Raw genomic sequence first — 25,750 nt, 5'->3', positions numbered from 1 at the left:
GTGATTTGTGGAATATTATATATATATATATATATATATATATATCGTATATATAAATAAATATTCACTAATAAATTATAGAACTTCAGGCAGTTTCTCCTTGACATTCAAATTGATGATTGCCATTTCATGATCTGTTGTAGTTTTGTTCCTTCCATTAGATATTATAACTGCATCTTCACAAGTCTAAAAAAAAAAAAAACAATATAAATGATAAATATTTTTTTATTATTCTCTTTTAATTAATATACATATTTTTGTATAAAACTGAAGATCAATTGCAAAGTAAACACAAAACCAATGGCATCTTTGAATATAAGCTGACAGTATATACTGAGCATTATAAATATAAATGTTTTAATACATAAAAATTGCATTAATTTTGCATGCACTCGACATCTTGACGTTTTGTTTATATATTCGTATAACATGAAAAAAGTAATATCATGATGAATAGTAAAAAAGATATTTATGAAAAGCTATTTAAATTTTATTACATATTTTTTTAAATCAATATGTGGTAATTTTATATTTTAAAATATATTATCAGATGTTTTAATCAATTTATTTGAGTTTCTTAAACTATGTGATCTAAATTTAGTATTTGCCATGTGATGCATTTACTTAATTACAAAAAAATAATAATAAATTACCCATAGTTTCTTGTTGTAATTCTACCTTGTAGGAAGGATTGTCATATGCTGATGTTGTTTTACGAGATGATATATCGGCCTTAATACTCGTTCGTCTTTTCATCAACATCATTAACAAAATCAGAGTTGATAGTATTGCCAAGGAAGCCACAATGGCCACTATCACTAAGGGACCATAGTAATCTCCTTCATAAAGAGGAAATGATGCGATTTTTCCAGCTGAAAAAAAGATCAATGTTACATATAATTCCAGATAATATAAAAATAATCTGTTTTTAAAAACTGTAAAAAAAATATTATTACCTTGTTGAGACACAGTAGCTGGTAAGAGAACACCTGGCTTAGTAATAAAATCCTGCACATTACTCTTTTTTATTTTTCCATTGGTTAAATATATTTCAAGCCATAGTCGATACCTAGTGCCAGGTTTGAGATCATTGATGACGGTTTTGGCATCAGAGTCTCTTTTAGCAATTTTGAAAATACTAGTGTCTTCTTTGCCGGTATCACTTTGGTAAATTGCACGATAAATGTTCACATATTTGTCTTCTGGATAAGGCACACCATTCCATAGCACTTCTACGTTTGTTGATTTGATCATCTTAATCTCAACTTTTATATCAAAAGAGTACGGGTCTGGCTCCATCAACGTAACAACTTGAGTCTGTTATAATAGATTATACTAATATACTATATTAATGATATATATATATATATATATATATATATATATATATATATTACTGTTTTTATTGTAATTTTAATATTTTTAATATTTTAATTCAATTTATATAATCGTTAATATTTAAACTATTATTAAGTATTATAGTTAAATCAAAAATTACAAATATAAAATAATTTCAATGATCAGTAAATATCTTACTGTTTTCTCGCTTATTAATTCCGTTGATTGTCCCGGAAATGGTATAAAGTAAATACCGATTTCGTACATGATTGATGGTTTCAAGTTTTCAATTATACAATTTGTTACAGCACGATGAATCAGTGGTGTTGTCGCATAAACTTTACCATCATGTTCTTTATATCTCAATTGAACGCCATCTATGAATTGTAATTCGTAATCTGTGAATTTCTTCCACATAACATTGATCCAAGTAGAATTCGTTTCCACTATTCTAAGTTCGGCGTCAATTAATATTTGCGGCGGCAAAGTTATCTCTTCTGCACGTTTCTCTAACGTACGTACACTATAAATTTTGCTAGTTGGACTATTGGCCAAATCCTTCAGTTTCACTGTAATCTTCATTTTATATTCAGTCATCGGCTTTAAATCACCTAACTCAAATTCGAGTTGAGGTGTTGCAATTAAGTCATCAGGAGGAGCAAATACTTGTACTTTCCATGTAGATGGATCGAAATTTCTAGAAAATGAAAAATACCAAAGATTGAGAGATATTACGATTGGACATATTGAATAATGATGATGCCATGTATAAGAAAATGGAGATAAATATATACAAATGATTCTTGCAACTTACAATCACTTTTCGTCATGCAAACCACTTTTGATCAAGCAAGCTAATGAAATATAATACAAATTATGGTGTTAGCATAAAAATTATAGAATAAGTAAATATTATAATAGCTGCCACTATAAGTTATGCAATTCAGTAATTAATGTCTCACTACATACGTTTTATCGCTGGTATATCGTAGTTCGACTCTTCCATGCAACCCTACCAGAACTTGGGGTATAGTAAATACTAGACGAACTGTATGTTCATCTAGCGCTTCCAGTATTTGCATTATGACTTCACTAGAGGAAGACGCAGTTGCAAATCCAGATAATGAAAAGCCTGGAGGTATAATATTATGGTCCAAACCTATAATACATTGTAATATATATTTGTTATTATATCACATTATTATAGATCTATCTTGCTAATTATTAATAAGATTCAGAAGTATCTGAGATATAATAATGGTTGACTTAATTAATGGTTTGATGACTTAAACCATTATTTACCCGGCAATTGTGATAAATGATTACAAGTCCACTGCAAACAGCATGAATTAATAGGTAGATGCATCAATGTTGCCTGATGAGGAGGACATGGCAAATTAGTAGGTGGTAGAGCTGTTACAGGTTTACAAGCAGCTTGACAAGATACATTGCCCATTTCACAATAACAACGTTTCTCACATCCAGTGACATTTGAGGGTAATTCGCTCCAATTATTATATGTAACTCCTTCATAGTTACAGGATCCATTATTTCTACAGCGTACCTCCTAGAAAAATTGTTATTCTAATATCATGAATTATAAAAACTTGATAAGGTTTTCTCAGAATTTTTTTTTAATAAACATATTCTTTATTTAATTTTTACTAGACTGATAAGAGCCAGATTCAAATAATAGTGCATTAGAAGAAAAATAATTTCTAAAATTTTGCCAAAGAAAAAAAGATGTATTTTTTGATAAGAAATGTAATAGTTACTATATCAGTTTGTACTTTATTTATATGGGACATTCTATATAAACTTCTAATTCAAAAATTGTTGTAGATTATACCTGAGGGCAACACTGCGGTGCCTTTGGGACAAAATTTGCTGGAACTGTTTCCCAATCTAGACAGTGAGGATCCAGCACATCTAGTCCAAAGTCTGTGGGACACTCTATTGTGTTACATTCAATTTTGCCACCTTCCGCACAAATACAGAAGAAGATGCATTCATCGTACCATTCTGCACCAATTTTATATGACTTTCCTCTGTAATTGCAGGAATTCTTGTCAGACATTTTCTCTGAAATGTTTGTCTTTACTACTTCAACTGGCAGAGACACTTGTATGGCTGGTCCGGTACGACTTCCGTCTGTCACACGAACGTAGTATGTGTGAGCAGGTTCCAAATTTGAAAGAATACCATCTGTAAAATATACTTTATATAGCTTTGTGTCTCTCTTTTTAATTCATCACTTTTTATAATTAAATTTCCCAAGATTAACAATATTTTATAATTAATGAAAGCCACCAAAGACATGTTTTCTCTTTGAAATATAAAATCTAAGTAAAATTTGAACAATTTTTTGTCTTCAGTAGACCTTTACCTTTGTCAGGTTTCTGCTGTCTCCATACATGATTGTTCTGTGAAATCTCTATGGTAACATCTTGGAGATTTTTTACAGACATCTTCAGTTTGATTGCCGTTGAGTTCAACACTTTTACATCTATCAAATGCACATTTAAGTCAGTGGTATTATCTGATTTAATCTCATGGTCGCCCAAAGTAACGTCGCAAAGTGTAATAGTGCAGCAGGCATCTCTAAAGATATCAAATAGTTAGTTATTATCTTGTTTATGAATTACTTTTTCACGTATGATTTAATTATTTGTAACAGTTTTATCCAATGAAGAAGACTATACCTCGGATCGGGTAATACAACGCAGCGTTCATGCTGGTTGACTATAGAAATAGTCTCATTTGGTGGACATCTGGACTGACATTTTAAATGACCACCGGCCTCACAGATGCATACTTTGGAACAACCATCTTCAATGCGTTGTCCTCTACTCACGGTCTTGTTACCAAGTATGCATGTTTCTTCCGGCTCGGTAGCTGCAACAGCATGTTTCTTTTTTACATTGAATAGCTTTTTTATAAGAAAATAAACATGAAAATCCTATGGAAATATAAAAAAAGATTCTGAATGAAATATAAATAGTTTATGCTATCTCTGATATTGATTGTGTATTATATGTTTATGAAATAACTGACTATAATGCAAAATTCATTCTTTTATTGTAAAAATATGATAACAAATAATGTATTCTAAGATTAATAAGCATTGATAAATATACTAATAAAATCTCTTGAGTATCTTTTACGTAGAAAGATAAAAATAAATAATTTAATATAAGAATGAGGTAAGTTTTACAATTTATAAAATTGATTTATATATATTATTTTAGAAGTAATAAAAAAAAAAAAGATGAACGAATTATGGATTTATAAATCATGAACTTACCTCAGTCTGTGCTGAGCTCATTAATTTTTGAGGATATAAGGAAACATACCCGAATCTGTAGCACAGACAACAAGGGAACAGCATGAGTCCTCAGTGATTATTTTTTCTTGACACAAAGGATCTCCAATATCTTTGCCCGCCCTGACATAAGGAAAAACACATAACGGTTGACAATCCGTAATTCCATTTTCGGAACATATGCACTTGTCCTTGCAATCTCGAATAACTTTTTCACCTACTTTATAAGTATGATTTCCATAGATACATATTGGTATTTTCGGAAATAATGTCGAAGAAATGTTTATGGCAGTTTCATTGTGTGATGCGATGTATTCTCCGCCTGTAAAATGTTGTTCAGATTCTTTAGAATTAATTTTTTTTCAAATTGTGACGCACTATCATCCGCGACTGGTTTCTAGTCTATCCCGATAAATAAAAAAATTTTTATTTTTTGGTCTTTTTAAAAAGTCTTATTATATCAGTTTTATAATTTGCATATCTGTAATAACGACATTTTATAAAATCGCAAATTAAATATATAATTGATATAAATCAGATAAAACTCTTGTATGAAAATATATATTAAAATAAATCGAAATAGATACTTTATTTATATTAATTATTTAATTTATAATTTATACAATGCCTTTTTAAAATTTTCGAACTAAAAATAAAAAAAAACAAGTTTTTAACAAGGCAAAGAAATAATTAATATATTTTTTATTGTATATATGTTAATTAATTGTTTTTAGATTAAGAGCACTTTAAAACACTCATGTCTAACTACTTGTATTGTATTATTAAACATATCTTTATTTAGATTTAATTTAATAGTCTCCGCCATAAACTATTAATTACAAAAAAGTCAATATCCATCATTTATATTATTCTTTATAACGTTTACCTTCGACATCCTTGTCATCCTCGTCCATACTGATGTCACTAAGATCCGTGATATTAGTATGCAATGAGTTCGTTGGTTCCGGAGAGGAAATGTTTAAGGCTCTGCCTCTTAATGAGGTTGTTTCTTCCGTAGTTTGAATTCCCATTGTAGTGTTCATCATATTCTGGGCAGTAAGATTGTTGATTAGTGTCGTCTTCGTCATAACAATTATCGGTTCTCCACGAAGAAGAAATGGAATCGAAATACTTGTGGCATTTATGGATTTTATTGTCGTGGAAGATTGATCAATGTTTGTTGGAGTAGTCGTGGATGAAATTGATAATGTCATTAAAGCATCGGAATCTGCGTTTTTTTTTGAATCATCATCTCTGATTATAGGTTTTTGGTATTTCTGATCACCTTTGATTTTGGTAAAGTCTATTACAGGTTTTTTCTTTGCTTCGGTTACGGTCTTGATGTCAACTTCTTTTGTTGGATACGCACTTTTTAATTCTGTTATATTATTTCGCCATTCTGTTTGAAAAAGTTGTGCTCCTAAGATATCCTCGCTATTCATATCTATGAACAGGAAAGGGAGATATGATATTTGAAAGGTTCAAAAATACAGGAAAATTATTAAATATTTTGCTTTTTTAAATATAATATATCTTTAATTTTGTAAAAATCCTATATAAAAGAATACTGAAAATCTTCTTTTATTAAAACTAAATTAGAATACATTTCATTCAAACAGAAAAGGAACACGGGAGAATTTTAAAAAATATATAAAGATACGCGTATCTTTCATTCATGTTTGCTGAAACGAAAAGAATAGAGATCGCTGTCGATGATAAGTACAAACGTACATAGTTATATCTTTTTTTATATGGCATAAAAATTAGGCGCAGACCTTCCTTTTGTTTCCTAAATACTTGTACTCTTATAATCCTTGATTTTAATGTCATATATATAATCTTTCTTTCGATATGATTTATATATTCTATATACTCGCAAATGACATAAGTCTAGGAAAACCAAGCATCTCTCTTGTGCCGTCATTAATGTCTCTGACTGTTCGGTAGCACACATCAAATAAAAGATTATGCTAATATTCTCTATTAATTAAGTCACAAGACACAACGGAATCAAGATATGCCGAATAACGGTAGTCACACGGATGACGTGAAAGGAAAGGAATGGCAGGAGAGAGAAGTTACACACACACAGATACAAATTATTGGACCTGACCGCGATCCGAAAGGAGACTCGTACACTTCAAATAACTGATGCATATGTCTTTTTCAACAATATTATTTACTGATTATTTTCGGTAGTAGTATAGTTTCTAAGACTATTAATTTTAAAGAGAATGTTATAGAATTATATGTATAATATATATGTATATATTATAATTTATAATAGAAAAGTACAGTGTATATGTGTGTGTGTTCTAATAATATAATCAAACGTCCGTATAATGAAGTTATGATTTTGTAAAGCAACTAAATGCTAAAATAATAACGCTCTCTTTTTATGCTGTTTTTTCATTTATATTTGTTATACGAACGTGACGATGTTAGAGTGAGAAAGCGAGTGAAAGGTGCAACGCGCAACATTTTTATTCTAAATCAGAATAAGAGTGAAAATTATATTTTAAACTCCACATTCAAATAATAATTCAAGTCATAATTAAAAACATTAATTATAATCAAGAAATAAATCATTAAGCACTAATTTGTCTTGCTAAAAATTATTTATTACTATGTCCTAAATCATTGAACTCTTTAAGACTGTAACATCTCTCTCTTTTTCTCTCTGCCTTTCACGTAAAAAACATGGTTTTATTAAAGAGAGAGAGAGAGAGAGAGAGAAAAGATTGATATTAATTGCGATAATTTTGAAATATTTTAAAAATTTATTTTAAAAATGCCTATTACACATATGCACTATCTTCTCATCTCATATGCTATGTTTTTTTATGTTTATAAGTTTATGTACAATTAAAACGCAATAAAAAAAAGCACGCATTCAATAACTATTAAGATTTTTTTTGTAAGTAGAAGAACAAAATATAGAAGTAACAAAGGAATTTTTAATTAATTTAAAACAAAAATATTTAAAATATTAAAGGAATTATCTTTCTATATTATCATCAATTATCTTTTTAATCGTATAATGCAAACAAAAAGTCTTCATAAAGAACTTCTTAATTTTTTAGTAATTGATACTACATAAAAAATTTTTTATACATCTAGATAATTAGCATACTTTTGAACAATCTTTTATTTATAAAATATAGTGATATCTTTTTAAAATTTTCTTACACATGTTAAGAATCTTTCTGTTGCCTATTATTATAAATCATTTTGTTGATAACTGGGGTAATGCATATTATAAATATATATATTACAAGATAGATTTAGCTTCAAGGAGAACTCACCGGGTATTGTGGCAATTCGCATTTCAGTATTAGCGGTCGTCAAGGAAAAGGCGACCCCGCCTAAGAAGCAGAGCCTTAGCAGAAAGTATTTTTTCTGGATATGCATTCTACTGCATTCTTCTGCACAGCCGTACACACACAAACACGTGCACCCCTACTGTTTTTTTTTAATAAAAAAATAAAAGATCAAGTATCAAGAAAAAAAAAGTTCAAATACACCTTCTTGACGAGCCACTGTTCGCAATAAACCAACAACGCGGGAACAACGGATAGCCCGTGGCTGACTGGAACGGGTTTCAAAGACCTGGATAGCAAGGAGAAAAAGAGAGAGAATGGTCTATTCTTCATGTATGTGTATATATGTGAGAGGGGAGAGAGGACAGAATCTCGAAAGGATTGTGTTGAACTCGCAGTTCACGAAACACTGTCGTGTATATGCACGCTAAAAGCGTGGCAACTGATCGACTGGCTGCTCTCTCTCGTCTCGTTTATGATCCGTTCCGAGGCTAAAGTTAAAGTGGAGTGTAGCGGTGAACGGGATTCACCTCCATAACACACATACACATATATATATATATATTGGAATTATATTATGTATAAGATCTAAAACATAGTTTCAAAAAAAGTGAAATATTTTTATACAATGTAATGACATCTCTATAGTAATATGAAAACAATTAAATAATGTAAATTTTCATTTACAAAACTCTATTAAAATTTCTGATACTAAACTCTTTTAACATTAATAGATATGTGTGTATGCACGCGCGCATGTTATCAAATAAATAAGCAAGTAAGAGATAATTCCTATGTGTGATAAAAAAGAAAGTATTTATTAAAAATAAATTATTAAAATATTACATTTTCAAGAAAAAAGATAAAAGGCGACAGATACACGAATCTGTTTAAAAAAATATTGTAAAAATATTACTTTTAATATATATTTTATCTATGTATGATTAATGAGACTTTGCATGCCAGAATTAGAAATAATTAAAAATCGCACAATTAAGATCTGAAAATAATAATTTTATAAAAAAACTAATTTAATACATTCTCTTGTAGATAACAACTAAATGTTGTCTGTCAGTGATTATTGCAAACACTTTTGATACATACACACAATGCATCAATATTATATTTTACATAAGTCTAAATTTGTTTTGTACAATTAGATACATTGTAAATCTATTAATAAATAATAAAACAGATATCTGCCTGCTTGACTCCCAGTATTATAAATGTTTGTGCACGCGTTTTACAAAACTGGCAATTTCTACATGAGAAAAAAAAATATATATATATATATATACACATATAAAAGAAAAAAACTCATGTGATTTCTAATATCATAATCCAAGATAACAGTGGTGAAGAACCAGATTAATATGTTTACCATTAATATCAACTAATATTTCAATTATATTTCTTTCAAAAAATTGAAATCTTTAAAAAATCGAAAGATTATAAAAAAAAAGATAAAAAAATAATTCTACAGATTGCATTAATTCCATGTTCTTGTATCAAATTTTTAGAGTAATATAAAAATGTTATTAAAATATTAAATATATATGCCATATCACCTACATAAAAAATGATCCGTAATTCAAATAATCCTTTTCTTCAACCAAAAGCGAAATTTCATTTTATCAGATCAAATTAAATTTTATCAAACTATAATTCCGACAGAAATTTTATTTTAATCCAGATATTCGCACACTCGCACTATTTTTTATCTTTAATATACATATAAAGATTCATAAATGTGTCTTACTATTTCGGAATAATTTAATTCGGCGATTGCAATATCCACGGCGAGGGTTCCTCTTGCTTCCTCTTCTCTTGTTTTCTTCTCTGACCGCGATATTTTATTCGATTGAGAGTCCAATTGACGCCATCTGTCTGTTGCATTTTGGTCGGTGTTGATAGTGCATCACTAATTCGCTCCATATGTGTGAATTTGGTTAATTTTTGCTCTTCGTAACCACTCGTAAAAATATACTGCGAATGGTAATACTGTTTCATGCACGATTCGTCTCGAAAACTCTGCATCGCGCACCATACGTGACACAATAAACATGGAAATCTCGATAGCCAATATTCTGTAAATTGTTCAGGAATTTCGCCAAGACTTTCCTGTGCTTTTCGACTTAGTTCTCTGTAGTGATGCTTCTAATAACACAATACCATTCTAATATTAATAATAAGTCAATGTAGAAAATTATATAATTAGAATATTGCTGAAACTATGTTATATTTTTCCTTCACTTATATCTGTATCTATTAGTTTTGTAAAGAAGCCACATGTCTCATCTAATTGTTGTAAAAATCATTATGTTCTTATGACATATAAACGATTTTACGCTACAGAAAGACAAAATTTATTCCATCAAATATGTTGCATTAAATATGTATAAATACATGTAGTTTTTGTAATAAATATGAAACAAATTTCATCAGAAAATATTTTTAAAAGTGTTAATTTTTCTGTTTGTAAATTATAATTATTCTTGTCATTTAAGAAATTTTTTAATTTCATAATGTTTGTATTTTTACTTATACATTCGTGTTTTCCTCACTAACCTTATTCCGTAAAGCCCTGAGTAAATCTCTAACGCTATTGCCTCGATAACTTCTGTATTTTCGCAAGTCTGTTGCAACCTCCAAATCTATGTGCAATCTCCAATCGTCGCGTATCACGCGTTTGCTGCAAGTTTCTAAGGCTACCAAAGCTGGACTATCAAATTGATCTTTTTCCACTCGATCGCTAATATCCTGTCAAATATATTATCTTTTGTTACATATTTTTTTATCTATTTGGATTCCAAATAAGAGAAATGGATCTCAAAAATATCAAAACATTTCACATACCTGGAAAAAACTCAAAGTCTCTGCTGAATTCCAAAAGATCGGGTAGTTACAAATTGCCGAAGCTGGTGGCCTCCCAGCAGGGTTACTGCATATCATCGCTTTGATTAATAACAATGCTAATTCTTTGTCATTCGAGGATATTCCTCGGAGCGCTGTCAGATTAGTCTCGCCACCTGCAAAAATAAAATAGGTCAAATAAATAATTGATGATTAGTTGATATTTTATATTTAATTAATGCATAAGAAGTGTGTATAAAAATATATAATTAATGTATAAGAAATAATAATTAAGACAAAATATAATTTAAAATTTCATTTGAATTACTATTTACAGAGAATATTAGCTTGTCTGCGTAATGGATCGCCGAAAGGATGCTTGCCGTCAGAGAGAACATAATAAAAAACACAGCCAAGTGAAAAGATATCAACTGCGCATGTCGTCCTTTCTCCGTTCAACATTTCCGGTGCTATCCAGCCATCAGTCCCAGTAATGCCGGATCTCCGCGAAAATGATACGCGTCCAAGCTGAAGTTTCTTGCATAATCCGAAATCTGATATCATCGCACGTACCTCTCCTCGAGGTCCAGGTACAGAGAGCAACACATTGTGAGGCTTAATATCTCTGTGGACTATACAAAGATCATATAAATTTAAATTAAATCAACAAATTTATAACAAATTCGAGAAATTTATTCTTGATATGCTACGAAGTTACGTATACAGTCTCACCGATATCTAAAAAATGTAGATGCCCCAATCCAGAGGTAGCCTGATGCAAAATATTTTTCATAGATATCTTTTTCCTGTCGTATTTACCCGTTACGTAATCTTGCAAAGTGGCTTCGGCTAGTTCCAGGGCGATATATCTGAACATACGATCCTGTTCGGTACAAAAATATCTGACTACATTTGCATGCGCATCTGATTCTCTCAACAGAGCTACTTCCCGATCTGCGAACGTAAAACAATCCGGCAAAAGACGTTTCACGGCCACAGCACGACCGTCAAATTCACCTCTGAATAAAGAAAATTAAATTAAATTAAATTTTTCGTATTAAAAATTAATTCATACTTATTTTTTTGCGCGAACGAAAATAATGTTTAAAGCAATCGAGATAAATACTACAAACGTATTAGAAATGCAACATACCTATACACAAATGTTCCTTCGCATCCTTTGCCAAGAACTTGTTCTGTGTCGAAAATAATTTTTCCCACTTTCACTAAGCCCTCTCCAATATCTTCTGGCATAACAATTGTGTTGCTTGATTTACCAGAATAATTCGTGCGACTACTTTCTCGCGAAATCTTAACAATCAATTTAATATAATTCAAATTTAATAGCATATACATTAATCAAGCTTGTATAAATTGTATATTAAAAACTGAAATTGGGATTGCACGAAAAAAAGCTTATTATTTATTAATTTATTCATTTATATATATATATATATATATATACACGATCTATTGAAAAATTCTTTTTCCAAAAATTAATTAACATTGTATTATCTTTTTTTTTAATTCCACAATGCATAATACATGAAACATCTTACCTGCGATAGTTGCTGAAGTTGCTCCTTATTTTGTGCATATAGATACCACAATGCTGCAATCATGCATCCTGCAAATACGATCAGAACCAATTTTATACCTCTATTTTCTTGTTGATTGATCCATACTTTGGTCGTGCTGTACATGTTTAATAAAATTCTCTGCCAATGATGATTGCTTTCTGGTTGCACAGTATTATTTGATATATCCGACTGCATGGCAATAGGTAACTTCATCTCGGTGACATTCAATGTTGAAGTCTCCAAAATTATCGGATCGGATCGCCCAGTTATTTGAAGGAGTTGATTTTGTGGTTTATACCCTACAGATATATTGTAATAGCAAAAATTACAAAAAGTATAAAATCTGTACAATGCTATTATAAAACTAAAATATAATATAATCATGCTTTATCGATTCTATAATACAATATATACATGCAACTATGATTTGTATATTACCTAGCATACTTTTGGTGTTTTCGAAACTTTGGTAACCATCGTTAGCTATGTCAATATTAGGAATAAAAACATAATCCCCTGGCAATGGCACTTTATTATCAGTTGCATCAACATGTGAAGTTAATAATGGGCCCTCCAGCAATAAATGTCCAATGTTGTTCGATATCGTCGTGGCCGAATCAACGAGCGATGGTAATGCATAGGGACCAAAGTGATGCATTCCAACGAACAAAGTAGGACTAAAACAAGAAATAATTATTTTAACTTTAATTATTCACTTTTAAATGTGCAAATCTTCTTTATTTAACTTTTTCATGATAAAATCTTTTTTATTCAAATATTTTCTAACTTACAACAACTGAATGTCAGTTGGTATCGTCGCAAAACTTTCCAACAAAGAATCAGCAATACTTGTGAAAGGAATTGTTAGTAATCCATCTTTAGTTACAGTGTATATTGCTATCACTGGGCTTTTAAGATCTAATTTCCAAAGAATTCTACCTAATCTATCTAAAGTTACAACACGACCTGTTGAACTTGTGGTAAAATGTAACAAATCTAAAAATAAATTTATATTATATTATAAAATGGCATAAATATATGTATTTAATATTCCATACAAAGTAATTTATAAGAGAATTTCTAAAATGTGTAATTATTTCATAAAAATAAATAACATACCATATTTATCTGTTACATCAGGTTCCATTTGTGCAGCAGAGTAATCATAAAATGTTACATTCCACTTTCTATCTTTGCGTTTGCTGTCGACCATAATAATGTTATATTCTGTGCGACCCACAAAAATAGCATTCTGCATTTCCAAAGGACAAGTATTTTTCTCACTATTAAAACTTAAAAGCTGTTCTCTTTCACCAGTTGTTAAATCTATGCTAAACCAGGTATCTATTTTTCTGCCAGTATATAATATTCCTTCACTGCTTCTGCAAGGACTGTTAGCCACCAACTGAGGAATAGTAAATGGCAGCTTTTTTAATACCTCTGAATCTCTGCCAAAGAGATAGAGAGAACCATCTCTGGGATCTGGCAGAAACATTGGTCTAGAAATAAAAAAAAATAGTTAATAATAATTCAATATCTTGTGTTATTAAATGCACAAGACACATATAATTTTATTAATAAATATAGACATTTAATAAATGTCACAAAACTATAAATAATAATAAAATAATTACAAAAGTAATTGTAAAATATTATTAACCATCTTATATTTTATTATGTGTAACATATTTAATGTAATATGTAAATAACATACATTTTAGATTCTGATAGATTGATAGGGACTTTGACTACCGGTTCTGAAACATGATGAACCATAGTACATAAATGTAATAAAAACAAAAATCTAATTAATTTCCTAATGTAATCAAACAAAATAATTACCATCATTTTGTTGCCAAAGTATTTCCCCCGATCGCTGACTAACACCAACAAACAATCCTCCAAGAGTTGAAAATACAAGAAGATTATCATCTTCTCCTGCTATCAGTTCAGTATTAAGACTCTAACAATAAATATTTAAATCAAATTTTAATTACATAAGCAACTAACTATAATAATTATAGCTTCCTTATGATTTTATTTAGGATATGCAATATATATGATATGCCAGAGAAATATAAAAGTTGAAAAAAAAATTTTACTTTTATCTTATTTAGTTTATTATCCCATAAATCTATAAAAAAATTAATCAATTTCTTATAATAAATCTTTAATAAAAATTATATTACATACATCTACCATTGGCTGTCCTACAATAAATGCAAATATTGTCAGAGTAACAAGCATCATTGGTTGAATAATCCACTTTTGCATTATGAAGAGTATTTATGAATATATATGAATATTGTTGATCGTACAATATGCAAACATGAAATTTCTTCTGCCACAAATTTAGCTCCATGCAATCACAATGCATCGGTATTTTCTTTATGTAGTATTCATAACAAATATACCATTAATGCAATTATTATACATTATCTTTCTGCGAAAGACAATAGAAGAGATGGATATCACATATCTGTATAAATCTGTTGTACTTTAATATGCTCTTATTTCTTAGATAAAAATACAGAGCAATGTTATACAGACGAGATCATCCTGTAAAAATGATTGTTACAGAAGACATTTATATTTTGTTACCACAATGGTTACAAGTATATACCTGAAGCGAAGATAAAAATATCATAATAAATATATTTTATTCATCTGATCGCAAGTTTCTTCAGCCCATTCAGCCTCTGAGAGACCCAATTAACGGAAGTAGTCTCAGAAGCATATACGATACAAAATAATACGCAAATTCATGGAATATTTTATATAGACACGTGTCTCATCATATATATACATACATACATATATATATATACTTTTTTTTTTTTACGCACTCATCGACTATAGACTTTATAGTAAAGAAGTACAGTATACAATAGTAATAACTCATGCCAAAGAGAATTGAAGTGGCGTTCTAAAATTTACTCTTTGGTGTGAGTAGTAACCAATCAGAACGAAGGAATTTTTTTGTTTCTCTTGTTTTGATTGGTCAAACGCAACTCTTGATTGAACGTCACTCCGGGAGAGTGACGTTCTATTGGCCATCGAATAGAAACATTTCCGGAACTTGAAAAATTCTCTATTCAATAGCCAATTGCGTGACCATGTGTCTACTTGTGTTTTCTCGTTGATACAAACTCTTATCGTTTTCCGCAACCAACGGACGACAATAGGGGAAAGGGAAGCGGTAGCGGTATCTCGGAGCGCGATTATCTCACGAGCGACCGGCTTCCTCAATGCATTTTTGCGCGCGGAATGATACCATCACTATCGGCGCGGCGCGGAAAGTGTGCGGAAATTAACCGAAACGTGTCACCGATTCCCGTAGCGGATTACGGAGACGTGTAGATAGATGATAAGCAAATGAGTTTCTCGGAATCGACGACGTAGGTATACCCGATCGGTGGGGACGAGACGCCAAGTATCGGTGAGTCTCGCGTGCGTTTCCTCCCTCCGCGACGGAAATCGCGGTTTCCATCATCGAGACTAGACGTTCCCGCCGTAACCTTTTCGTCGCCATTGTAACTATGTATCGCATCGTTGAATCGTATATATAATTTTATACGCTCTTATCTACACGAGATACGTTCCTTAAATAAATACACGTGTAACGTGTACGGTTTACAATCAGGGACTTGTATTTTTACACGCGTGTTAAATCTAATCAAGCAAACGATCGTGAACGCATGTTGGCATTCGTCAACATTCAAGCGTGATGGGGCATTAATTTTATGAATTTCTTTTTTTTATAAAATAATTTTTTGTGATTATCATTTAAATAAATATTTAAATTTAGCTTCACCAGTAATGCTTGTTGATATTTGTGCTTGTTTGCTTGATCTTTAGCTTTACATTCACAAATATCTTTATTTTTATATACTAGTATTGTAATATTTGATAATAGTTGCGATATCTATATCGATATCGAAGTCACATTTTACTGACAAAAATATATAACAATACATTAATTTTATTTCTAGAATGCTTATCACAATCTATCGATAATGTCGAATCCAGAGGAAATGGACAGCTATGTCTCAGCTACACAAGAGACTTATAAAAATGCCAAGGAGGAGGATCCCGAAAAGAGAAGTTTCAATGAAAATCAAAATGCAAGCTGGGGCGAAAGTCAAGATTTTTGTCTTATTGTCGAAGGAGATGAGAGCATGACAGAGAGAGAAAAGCTCTCTATAGAAGATGAAGACGCTAATCGCCAAGATTCTACAGAACAATCGAATCTACAGCAGATTCCAAACACATCACAGACAGATGACAAAGTGGTCGCAAATGATGAAATCAAAAATATCGAAGATGAAAAGATAATGAAAAACGAGAGTGTAGGGAATGTATTCAGCGATGTAAACGATTCGGAGAGGAAAAATGAACTTTCCGACGAAGACGAAATCATCCAAGCTACACCTCCGCAGAATCATTCGCCGTCTAAAAAAGGAGCCGGTAATATCGACATTACAGGTCTAAAACGGAAAGCTGAGTCTATTGACGAACCTCCTGTTAAAGTCGTCAGAACGATGTCTATGGAAGATATAGCGGACACTGAGAAACGATTGGAGAAGGAGGAGGAGGAGAGTCGTCAGTCTGGCGAATCTGACGATTCGTATCAAGATTTATTCAAAAATATTGACAGGCACATCGTAATAGAGGAGACCCAGGATCCAATCAATCAAGAATTTACTCAAAACTCTTTAGCGAGCTCCCTAGAACGTACGACAATCGATGATGATAAAACGCAGAACCCTCATCACTCCGAACAAGTAAATCAACAAGAGGAAGTCATTTCTGAAAAATGTTGCAATATGGAGAAGGATGAGAATCTGAATGTTTCCGCGAAACTGACCGACGTCAGCGCCAATGACAGTATTGTCGTCAACATAAATTCCATAAACGAAAGTGACTCGCAAGTGGAAGACAGCGATTTGCCGATTGAAGCAAAGAGGAATGCTGATTCGACGGTCGCTGTCGAGAAATCTGCGACTGAAACGTTAGACGAGACGGACAAATCTGTAAAAGTAAAGAATATCGAAACATTTTTCGGCGAAAGCAATAAAGTTGAACACACGAATTGCATCGAGAAAACCGTCGATGATGATAAAAAAATCTCGTCTTCTCAGATCAAACTACGAACCAGTGTGGAACTTATATACGAAAGCGCGAGTCAAACTGTCGACAATGACGAAAAAAAATCAAAGCCAGAAGTGGTGGAGATCGACGAAGATGAAGGTGACAAGATTGTAGACTCGTCGACCGAGGTGATATACGATCGTAAAAATACCAAACCGGAGCCGGAAGTCGTCGAGATCGTCGATGATTCACACGAGGATGTTGAGAAGACTCGTCCGGGACTCGTCCCGGACTCGGGAGAGGGTTCCGAGATACAGACTGTGGAAAAGAGCAGCATCGATTTCAGCTACAAGTCCACGGAGAGTATGAAAGAGTCATCGTTGGATTCTAGACCACCGACAACGGATAATAAAATGGTGAACGGTAGCCTTGAATTCAAGAAGGCTGATAACGACGTGACCCTGAGCATGGAATCGGACACATTCTCCGGCTGTGATGCGCCAATCTTCACGAAAACCGACATCAATGTAGACAATGTGAAGAAACTGGATAACGTCAATTCCTTCGTGTTCAGAGACCCGGATAACATTGAGCTGATCAGTCTAAGCGACACTGATACGTCCAATGTGGAGGAGAAGAGCAAGTCCGATCTGATCCACAACAATGCGCCGATCAAGACCGTACAGGTACAGTCACAATAAATATTTGTTTGTCTCCCCGCATCACCCATCATAAAACAGATATTCAATCAAATATTCGATCAAATTAAATTATAAATATAAAGAAAGTTATACAGAGAATTTATAAATATAAAAGATATTTTTTGGGTAAATTATATACAATATGTATATATATTATTATTATTATTATTATTATTATTATTATTATTATTATTATTATTATTATTGCAGATGGAGCGAGAGATCGGTATATATGTCAAACTCAAGTGCATGATTCACATGGACGAAAGCACGAAGGAGTACGTGAACAAGGAACTGACGGCGGTGCATTGCGAGCCCGTAATCGAGTCCACGATGAGTAGACAAAAGAACGAGGACAGCCAATCCTCATTAGCGGATATCTCTGATAATAAGGATTCGCCACCCGGTTCCGTCAATAGCAATCCCCATTTGTATCAACTGAATCCTTCCCGACTATCTATCATGTCGTCCATCAGCTCATCGAGTTCGGCGTCCAGCGCCGCTGCTCTAGCCGCAAAACTTGCTCTGAAGGCGTTGGGGCCGGCGAGGTACACGAAGAAACTGTCTTCCCAGGAATCACTATTGACAGACAAATTGGTATTGGACGAGATCTATAATCGCGTGACGCGCGAGTGGAAAAATCATCACTTGGTAACCGCGACGATCCTGAATTGCGCAAACACGGAGCTCAGTACAACGAATGTCAGCAATATTGAGCTGACAGATCATCGTAATTCTCATCATTTGAGAGATAACTTTGTGCGTTCGTCGACACCATCGGAAGATGCCGCAGCCAGTGCGAAAATTGAATTAACCGCCACGCCGAAGAACACGAAGAAAGGAAAAGCTGTGAAGAGACCGAGAAGCAAAGTGGCGAAATCGAGTGCTGTGCAGACCAATGGCAACGAGGACATAGCGAATATAAATACCGAGCTGACTCTGCATGCTTCCTCCGTTGCAGAGACCGACACACCGTCCGGCAGGAAGAAAAGCAGATTAGAAAGTACGGAGAATAAATTAGGCGTGGATATCTTGGCGAATTCGTCGCTACGAAACGATCCGGCTGACGAACTGATCGGTAAAAGCGTATTCGCCAAATGGTCGGACAATAATTACTATCCCGGTATGGTGAATGATCGACTCAAGACCAAGTACAAGGTGAACTTCTACGACGGCAAGAGCAAGACTCTTATACCGGAGTTCGTAATACCGATACCAAAGATTCTGAGGGAGGGTCTGTCCGTCTACGCGACTACGAAAGCCAACGATTACGGCTCCTGCGGAATCATCGTCGATTCCCACATGTCGTCGACGATAAGCAACAGCGAGGATAACAGCGACACATATTATACGGTCGAGACCGACGAGGGTGAGCGATTGCGCGTGCAAGTGCGGGACATTTTCCTCTCGGCCGATCAAGCACAGGTGCTCAAGGAGGAGGTGGACTCTGCTAGTAAGAGCTCTATGCCGAACACGCCGAAGACGCTCGGCCAAGTGACGCTCGACAATATGGTGGACGGCAAACGGCGCTCGAAACGGATCGGTACGCCGGTCTTTTCGACTCCCAAATCAAAAAGCAACGGGACGAGCAGTTCTACTAGCAAGATCAAATCTTCGGAACCCTCTGTGTCCGGCGTGTCCGTCAGATTAAAGGACGCGTTGTCGGAGAACGAAGGCCTATCGAGCGATTCGAATATCGAATCGGTTCAGGTGCAAGACGAATATGTTTTGTTAGGTTTGCAGAAGGAGATAATCGGCACGCCGTATGAGCAGATTATGAAGGGTCCACAGAACAGAATCAAAGGCAAACCACGCAACAAAAAGAAGGTAGAAGATCCGCAGACTATTGCCACGCTTGGCCCGATCCCAACAAACTCCAACATTTTTAAGGGCATGTCGTTCATTCTCACTTGCGTATCCTTGGAAACGTTGGACAGGTATATATATATATTTTTTTTCTTCTCTTCTTTACCTTATATTTATTAATTTACGCAGTAATTCCAAAATTTTAAGAACACTGAAAAAATAAAAGAATATTAGTCAAAATAAGTTATATATATATATATATATATATTTAATATTTTTATTCGTTTTCTTTTGTTATTTTTCATTTCTTCATTAAAATTTATACATTTTCTTTTACAAATAGTATCCTTTTAAAAATCTATTTATAAATCATCCTATTTTATTTTATAGGTATAAAGATACAGCGTCCGCTGCGTCAGGCATAGAAACAGAAGCTACTGACACAGATATCGAGACCGAAAACGAGGAGGATTGGGTAGAGCGGCCGTTTGTACGCCACAGGCTACACGCGCAGATCCTAGCGGGTGGCGGTAAGATTTACGAAGACTTCGATCAAATACCAAAGCACGAGTACAAAAACACGAAACTCATCACAAACGTGCCAAACACGACGGCAAAAAGCATATTGTGTCTTTCAGTCGGCATTCCTGCGTGCAATCACAAGTGGATCATTAGATGCTGCTCAGAAGTAAGTTGATATTTCCACAATCATTTTTTAATTACGTGTCGGATATTTTTAAAATTTCGTATTTTGTATGTTATATATATACATATACATATATATATACACATATTTTGTATTTCTTCGTTTCATTATATTTTTCTTACTATAAATTTTTTGTTATGATTTGTTTTATATTTATCATAATTTAATTTATATCATTACAATCGTGTGTTTCAAGGGAAAGATTGTGAATGCCGCGGAGGATGCGCTTCCTACCGGTTGGAGTTTGCAGAAGAAAGCCTATGTAGAAATGTTCCAAGCGGATAAAAGTAAGCCGCTGTTGGAAAACATCGTGATAATTCCCAATTTGGTATCCGTTAGGCAGTTTATCACATTCTGGCGGCAAGTTTGCGAGAATGCGGGCGCGGTGGTCTTAATCGCCGATAACTTAGGTATTTTATTTTATTTTTTTTGCTACATTGCATTCTCTCTTTATTGCCGAAACTATAGATTCTTTCATAAAACATTTATATTTCATAATAATTAATATATATATATTATATATATATTCGATAAATATTAATATCGTATATTCTGTTGTAATGCAGAATATATATAAAATTTATGAAAATTAAAATACAAATAAACAGATAAAGTAGCGAAAAATAAGGGCTAGATGCAGAAAACAGGACGCAAACAATTGGTTTCGAAAAAGAAATTTCTTTTTCAAGACAATCGTTTGCGCCCCATTTTCTGCATCTGACTCTTATTTGCTCACTTTATTACTTTTATTTTTTGTATCATTTTAGATCTATTAGAGCCTTGCATATATACATATATATTTTTTTGTAAAATTGCTTTACACACACACACACACACACACACCTTAATCAATTACAATATTTGTACAAGGACTTATCGAATGCATTATATTATTTTTAGGAGCTATGGAAGCCCTAGATTTCGACAGTAATGTAATAGTCCTGTCTAATAGGAGATGTCCATCATGGGCTGTAGACAGAGCAAATCACTTACAAATTCCAATACTGTCGACTACATGGGTGATTCAGTGCTTAATTGAGGGTAAACTCTGTCCACATGATCAACATTCGCGTTATAAATATAATTGCATACCAAATTAAGAGAGCTGATTAGTTTATTGTTTTTACCCTACGTTGTCTAGGATGAATGTAGTTTGTATAGACTGTATTTTGTTTCCTTTTCCTCCTTGTTTCTTGTTTAAAAAATTTTTTTTTCGTTATCTCGCATAAGATGCAAAACGATTTTATGCCATCGTGAATCATAAGATTGTTCACTTTTATTTTTTACACATCTATATTATTGTTTTTAATTCATTAATAACATATGGCATGGAAATCATCGTTTTGTTCCTATCATATTTTCTAGAGAAATCACTGACACAATGATCTATATTCTTTCTGTTTTTACTTACATTTTTGATGTAATGTTAATAATCCCCATATTTGATATGGCGTTTTGTCGCGTGACAACAAATAATGAAATCATTTTTTTTCTGTATTTATATATAAATATATATACATATATTATTCATATTATAATTATATATATTTATATATATATAAAAAAAAAAAGATATGTAGTAAATCCATCGTTTTGAAAGCATGCAGAATCACTGTGTGATCATGTTAAAACTTTGTAATAGAGAAACGTGAGAGTGATTTCAATCAGAATGGCCGGATAATAGTTTCATATCAGTAGATACAAATTCTTATATTCCGCTTTCTATTAATTTTTACAAATATAGACACAGCTATTTTGTACGAAACATAATTGCCTATCATCAAATTTAATTATTTTTTACAAAAAGAGAAAGATTTTTTTTACAAATAACGTATCTTTAGGGACACACACATATGCTGATTGATAATTGCTGGAAACAATTTTTTATAGAGTAATATATTCGACTTTGTTTCCCTAACATTTGTCAACCAGTATAATTAACAGTACAATTGACGAAATACAAAGTTGAATAAACGAGCAGTGGAGCAAGTGTATGTATGTGTCCATGCGTGCATGTATGTAAAAATGCGCATGTACATAAAAAAATATATATATATATATATATATATATTATACAAATTTTATTACTAATAAGTTAATTGTAGCTTATGTACAATGATGTTTGAGGAGATAAAATACAGCAACAGATATTTTGGGAAACATTGTTACTTCTTTCTTTTTAGTTCCTTCCATCTTCTCAACACTCGTCCCTTGGTTTTTTCACTTACAAAAAGTTAATTATTGCAGATTGGTACAATCCATAAAATTTAATATATAATCCCACTAATTAAAGATAATTACAGACTAATAATTGAAGATTTGCATTTTATGGATTGTACCAAATGTTTTTTATAAGTAATTCTCTCCCTCGCATATAGTAGCAATTAAAATCAAATAACTTTTACGGATTATACCAATCCAGGAACAGTAACGAGAACGACATTACCAAAAGGAAGAAGAGGATCCACACTCTGAGACCAGCATTCCGTTGAATCGCTTGTCGAATCTGCTCGTTGGCTTCCTTCACGTTTTCCGTAGATCCAACCACTGTTGTCATCAGCCTGTCCAGATCCTTGTCTTGATCTAGAACTTTCTCTGTAAAGATCTCCTGAAGCTCGGCAATGTGAACTACTTTGCTCTCGATCTGTTTAATTTCCTCCGTCACATTATTCAGTTCATTGTACAATTGCTCGTTCTCCGATTCGAACATCTGAATATCTTCAGCTGACGGTTCTTCTTCGTACGTCAACGTAGTAACGTCCTCGTTGATCTCCTGTATCTTCATCGGACTCGATTCGTTCGAATGACTTTTAGTTTCGCGATCGTCCACGGATCTTTCCGTTGTGTTCAATGATGACTTCCTAATCTCCGGCCGATCAGGTTTAGGATCTGTCTGTAGCTTAGCAACCCTCTGCATTTCCACAGCCCTTTTCACCCGCATAGCTTTCTGCTCTGAGTAAATGTGACAGACGTCCTTCAGATAATCTTCTATCTGCAACAGCATGATCTCACGATGCTCAACATTCTGCCGAGACAAATCTTCCGCGGACGTCGCGATCTCTCTCTTGAGATCCTTAACCAGCTGCGAGCAGGTGCTCATTATCCGCTGCCCTCCGACATCGATTTCGTCGCGTTCCGCATCCGTCATATGCGGAACGGTTGACAGGTAACTGGAGAAATTTAGATAGGCTTTACGGTTCTCCAGCAGGAACTTGCGTAGTTTCGAGATCTGCACGACAACCACGTGCGCCTTCACGCAGAAGATACTTTTGGTCACGGTCTTCCTTGGTGGCGTGTCCACCGGGGTCCCGAGGTCCTTGTTGCGCGAATTCACCGTTCTCACGCTGGCCTTGAATAACGCGCTAACATCCATGACCATTTTTCGTGGAATGCTATTTTACAGAATTTTTTATCGGACCTTCTCCCCGATGATCAATTGATATTTATCGAATCAATTCATCCTACGAACATTGAAATGTACATTGATATGTGACATGTCGAAAACAGAACAAGGGTCAAGAATCACATATATAGATATATATACATATGTATATTTTTTTAAATTAAGAGTTCAAAAATGTAAACACGGAAAATAATAAAACGAAAACTAAAATTTCTTTGCAATGTTACTTCCCTCTCTCAGCATTTCATTTATTATATTCCGATTATAAATGACGATTATAATATTTATCTGTTGCAATTATAATGCAGTAAAATCTATGCTCTTCTAAAGTAAATTAATGAAACAGCAATATAATGGCGGATATAATTGTCAGTTTTTATGTAAACACCAATCATGACATATTAATTTAAAAGTTAGGTTACGCGTATATCCTAACTCCTAACTTTTGAGGTCTATTCTTTACAGCTGAACTGGCTGCACCAGTTCAGAGCCCATCCTTCTCCTTCCAATAGGGACAGAAAAAGATAAACTCTGAACCAGTGCAGCCAGTTCAGTTGCAAAGAACAGACCCATAGATATTATACTCGTCGCTCGTCCTAGCCCTAAAAGAACAAGAAAACACAAGAAAGGCACAAGTACTTTCAGATAAAACCATAAACAATAAAATATACAAAGATGTGCTACTCCCGTGATAAAAAAATACGATAAAATTTATTTTTATAGTAATTTTTTAAGTCTTCAGAAATTAGAAAGTTACTAGAATCAGTAAATTATAATTTTCGAAAATTGAACTTACTTTGGTAAATAATTAACTTTACACAATCAGATTTAAGAACTTTTTTTAAATCTGACAGCATAATCTGTTAATATTGGGTTGAGTAAAAAGTCATTGCGTATTTTTGCAACAGATGGCATTAGTTCAGTTTTGGCAGTACTAGAGTCATTCATACATATGTTTGTCATATATCGTTTAACAGCTGACGGTTTAAGCTTCATTCTAAAAAAAAATTGAGTGATTTGGTTGAGTTTTGGAGATTTTGCAACAAGTTGAAGATGGAAGACCAAATTGTGCATTTTCGCCATATTTTACTGCTTTACTTCCGTAAAGGGAAGAACGCGCGTCAAGCTTGTGAAAAATTGCGTAAAGTTTACGGTGACGATGCTCTACAAGAACGTCAGTGCCAAAACTGGTTCAAGAAATTCCGCGCTGGTGATTTTGATCTCAAAGATGCTCCTCGGTCAGGAAGGCCCACCGAGGTTGATGACGACAAAATAAGGGCATTGATCAAGTCAAACCCACGTTACACGACACGAGAGATTGCAGAAACATTAAAGATCAGTCAAAAAAGTGTTCACGTCCACCTAAAGAAGCTGGGATTCGTAAGCAAGCTCGATATTTGGATTCCTCATGAACTCAAAGAAGTTCATTTGACGGCGCGTATAAACATCTGCGATATGCTCATGAAACGTGAAGAAAACGATCCTTTTTTGAAACGAATGATAACTGGTGATGAGAAGTGGATTGTTTACAACAATGTGGAACGCAAACGGTCTCGGTCCCAACGTGATGATTCGCCTAAAACGATTTCAAAAGCAGAACTTCATCAGAGGAAGGTTATGCTCTCAGTGT

The 25,750-nt window shown here is 33.2% G+C and overlaps 4 protein-coding genes and 1 long non-coding RNA gene across 12 annotated transcripts; 2 read left to right on the top strand and 3 right to left on the bottom strand.

The window, feature by feature from the left end:
* Positions 1 to 38: 38 nt before the first annotated feature.
* On the bottom strand, positions 39 to 8,548 carry Sas (stranded at second). 3 transcript variants are annotated; one of them, XM_070316604.1, is made up of 12 exons: positions 7,966 to 8,548; positions 5,547 to 6,104; positions 4,692 to 4,982; positions 4,041 to 4,233; positions 3,725 to 3,939; positions 3,188 to 3,543; positions 2,641 to 2,905; positions 2,308 to 2,497; positions 1,537 to 2,035; positions 957 to 1,317; positions 679 to 872; positions 39 to 186 (listed from the first exon to the last, which is right to left on the bottom strand). In XM_070316604.1, the coding sequence occupies exons 1-12, from the start codon at positions 8,069 to 8,071 to the stop codon at positions 76 to 78; spliced, it is 3,339 nt and encodes a 1,112-aa protein (XP_070172705.1). In that variant the 5' UTR covers positions 8,072 to 8,548; the 3' UTR covers positions 39 to 75. The 3 variants fall into 3 exon arrangements, with proteins under 3 accessions (XP_070172705.1, XP_070172707.1, XP_070172706.1); XM_070316606.1 differs by lacking the exon at positions 7,966 to 8,548 and having other exon boundaries at positions 5,547 to 5,709; positions 5,793 to 5,843; XM_070316605.1 differs by having other exon boundaries at positions 97 to 186; positions 654 to 872; positions 7,966 to 8,547.
* Positions 1,568 to 2,491, top strand: LOC138945239 (uncharacterized). Its single transcript, XR_011448936.1, has 3 exons — positions 1,568 to 1,852; positions 1,932 to 2,243; positions 2,331 to 2,491. It is a non-coding gene; the product is annotated as an uncharacterized lncRNA (long non-coding RNA).
* Positions 8,549 to 8,914: 366 nt separating the features above from the next.
* Ire1 (serine/threonine-protein kinase/endoribonuclease Ire1) lies at positions 8,915 to 15,214 on the bottom strand. Of its 2 annotated transcripts, XM_070292800.1 has the most exons (15): positions 15,037 to 15,214; positions 14,607 to 14,972; positions 14,256 to 14,376; positions 14,128 to 14,170; positions 13,533 to 13,912; positions 13,205 to 13,409; positions 12,852 to 13,090; positions 12,393 to 12,712; positions 11,987 to 12,144; positions 11,566 to 11,852; positions 11,169 to 11,465; positions 10,837 to 11,009; positions 10,549 to 10,740; positions 9,740 to 10,137; positions 8,915 to 9,241 (listed from the first exon to the last, which is right to left on the bottom strand). In XM_070292800.1, the coding sequence occupies exons 2-14, from the start codon at positions 14,685 to 14,687 to the stop codon at positions 9,754 to 9,756; spliced, it is 2,880 nt and encodes a 959-aa protein (XP_070148901.1). In that variant the 5' UTR covers positions 14,688 to 14,972; positions 15,037 to 15,214; the 3' UTR covers positions 8,915 to 9,241; positions 9,740 to 9,753. The 2 variants fall into 2 exon arrangements, with proteins under 2 accessions (XP_070148901.1, XP_070148900.1); XM_070292799.1 differs by lacking the exon at positions 8,915 to 9,241 and having other exon boundaries at positions 9,250 to 10,137.
* Positions 15,215 to 15,611: 397 nt separating this feature from the next.
* LOC138945223 (enolase-phosphatase E1) lies at positions 15,612 to 22,890 on the top strand. 5 transcript variants are annotated; one of them, XM_070316593.1, is made up of 6 exons: positions 15,612 to 15,811; positions 16,406 to 18,190; positions 18,416 to 20,142; positions 20,402 to 20,699; positions 20,914 to 21,127; positions 21,618 to 22,890. In XM_070316593.1, exons 2-6 carry the CDS (start codon positions 16,430 to 16,432, stop codon positions 21,815 to 21,817), a joined length of 4,200 nt encoding a protein of 1,399 aa, XP_070172694.1. In that variant the 5' UTR covers positions 15,612 to 15,811; positions 16,406 to 16,429; the 3' UTR covers positions 21,818 to 22,890. The 5 variants fall into 5 exon arrangements, with proteins under 5 accessions (XP_070172694.1, XP_070172689.1, XP_070172693.1 ...); XM_070316588.1 differs by having other exon boundaries at positions 15,612 to 15,852; XM_070316592.1 differs by having other exon boundaries at positions 15,612 to 15,946.
* Positions 20,788 to 24,101, bottom strand: Syx18 (syntaxin 18). The gene has a single exon (XM_070316596.1). The coding sequence runs from the start codon at positions 24,094 to 24,096 to the stop codon at positions 23,119 to 23,121; it is 978 nt and encodes a 325-aa protein (XP_070172697.1). The 5' UTR covers positions 24,097 to 24,101; the 3' UTR covers positions 20,788 to 23,118.
* Between the last annotated feature and the right edge of the window lie 1,649 nt (positions 24,102 to 25,750).

This window comes from Polyergus mexicanus, unplaced genomic scaffold (genome assembly GCF_030449975.1).
Source record: "Polyergus mexicanus isolate NDT 795.1 unplaced genomic scaffold, iyPolMexi1.0 SCAF_3, whole genome shotgun sequence".
NCBI lineage: Eukaryota > Metazoa > Arthropoda > Insecta > Hymenoptera > Formicidae > Polyergus > Polyergus mexicanus.
The sequence above is the reverse complement of the archived record's forward strand: the minus strand, read 5'-3'. Positions and strand labels throughout refer to the sequence as shown.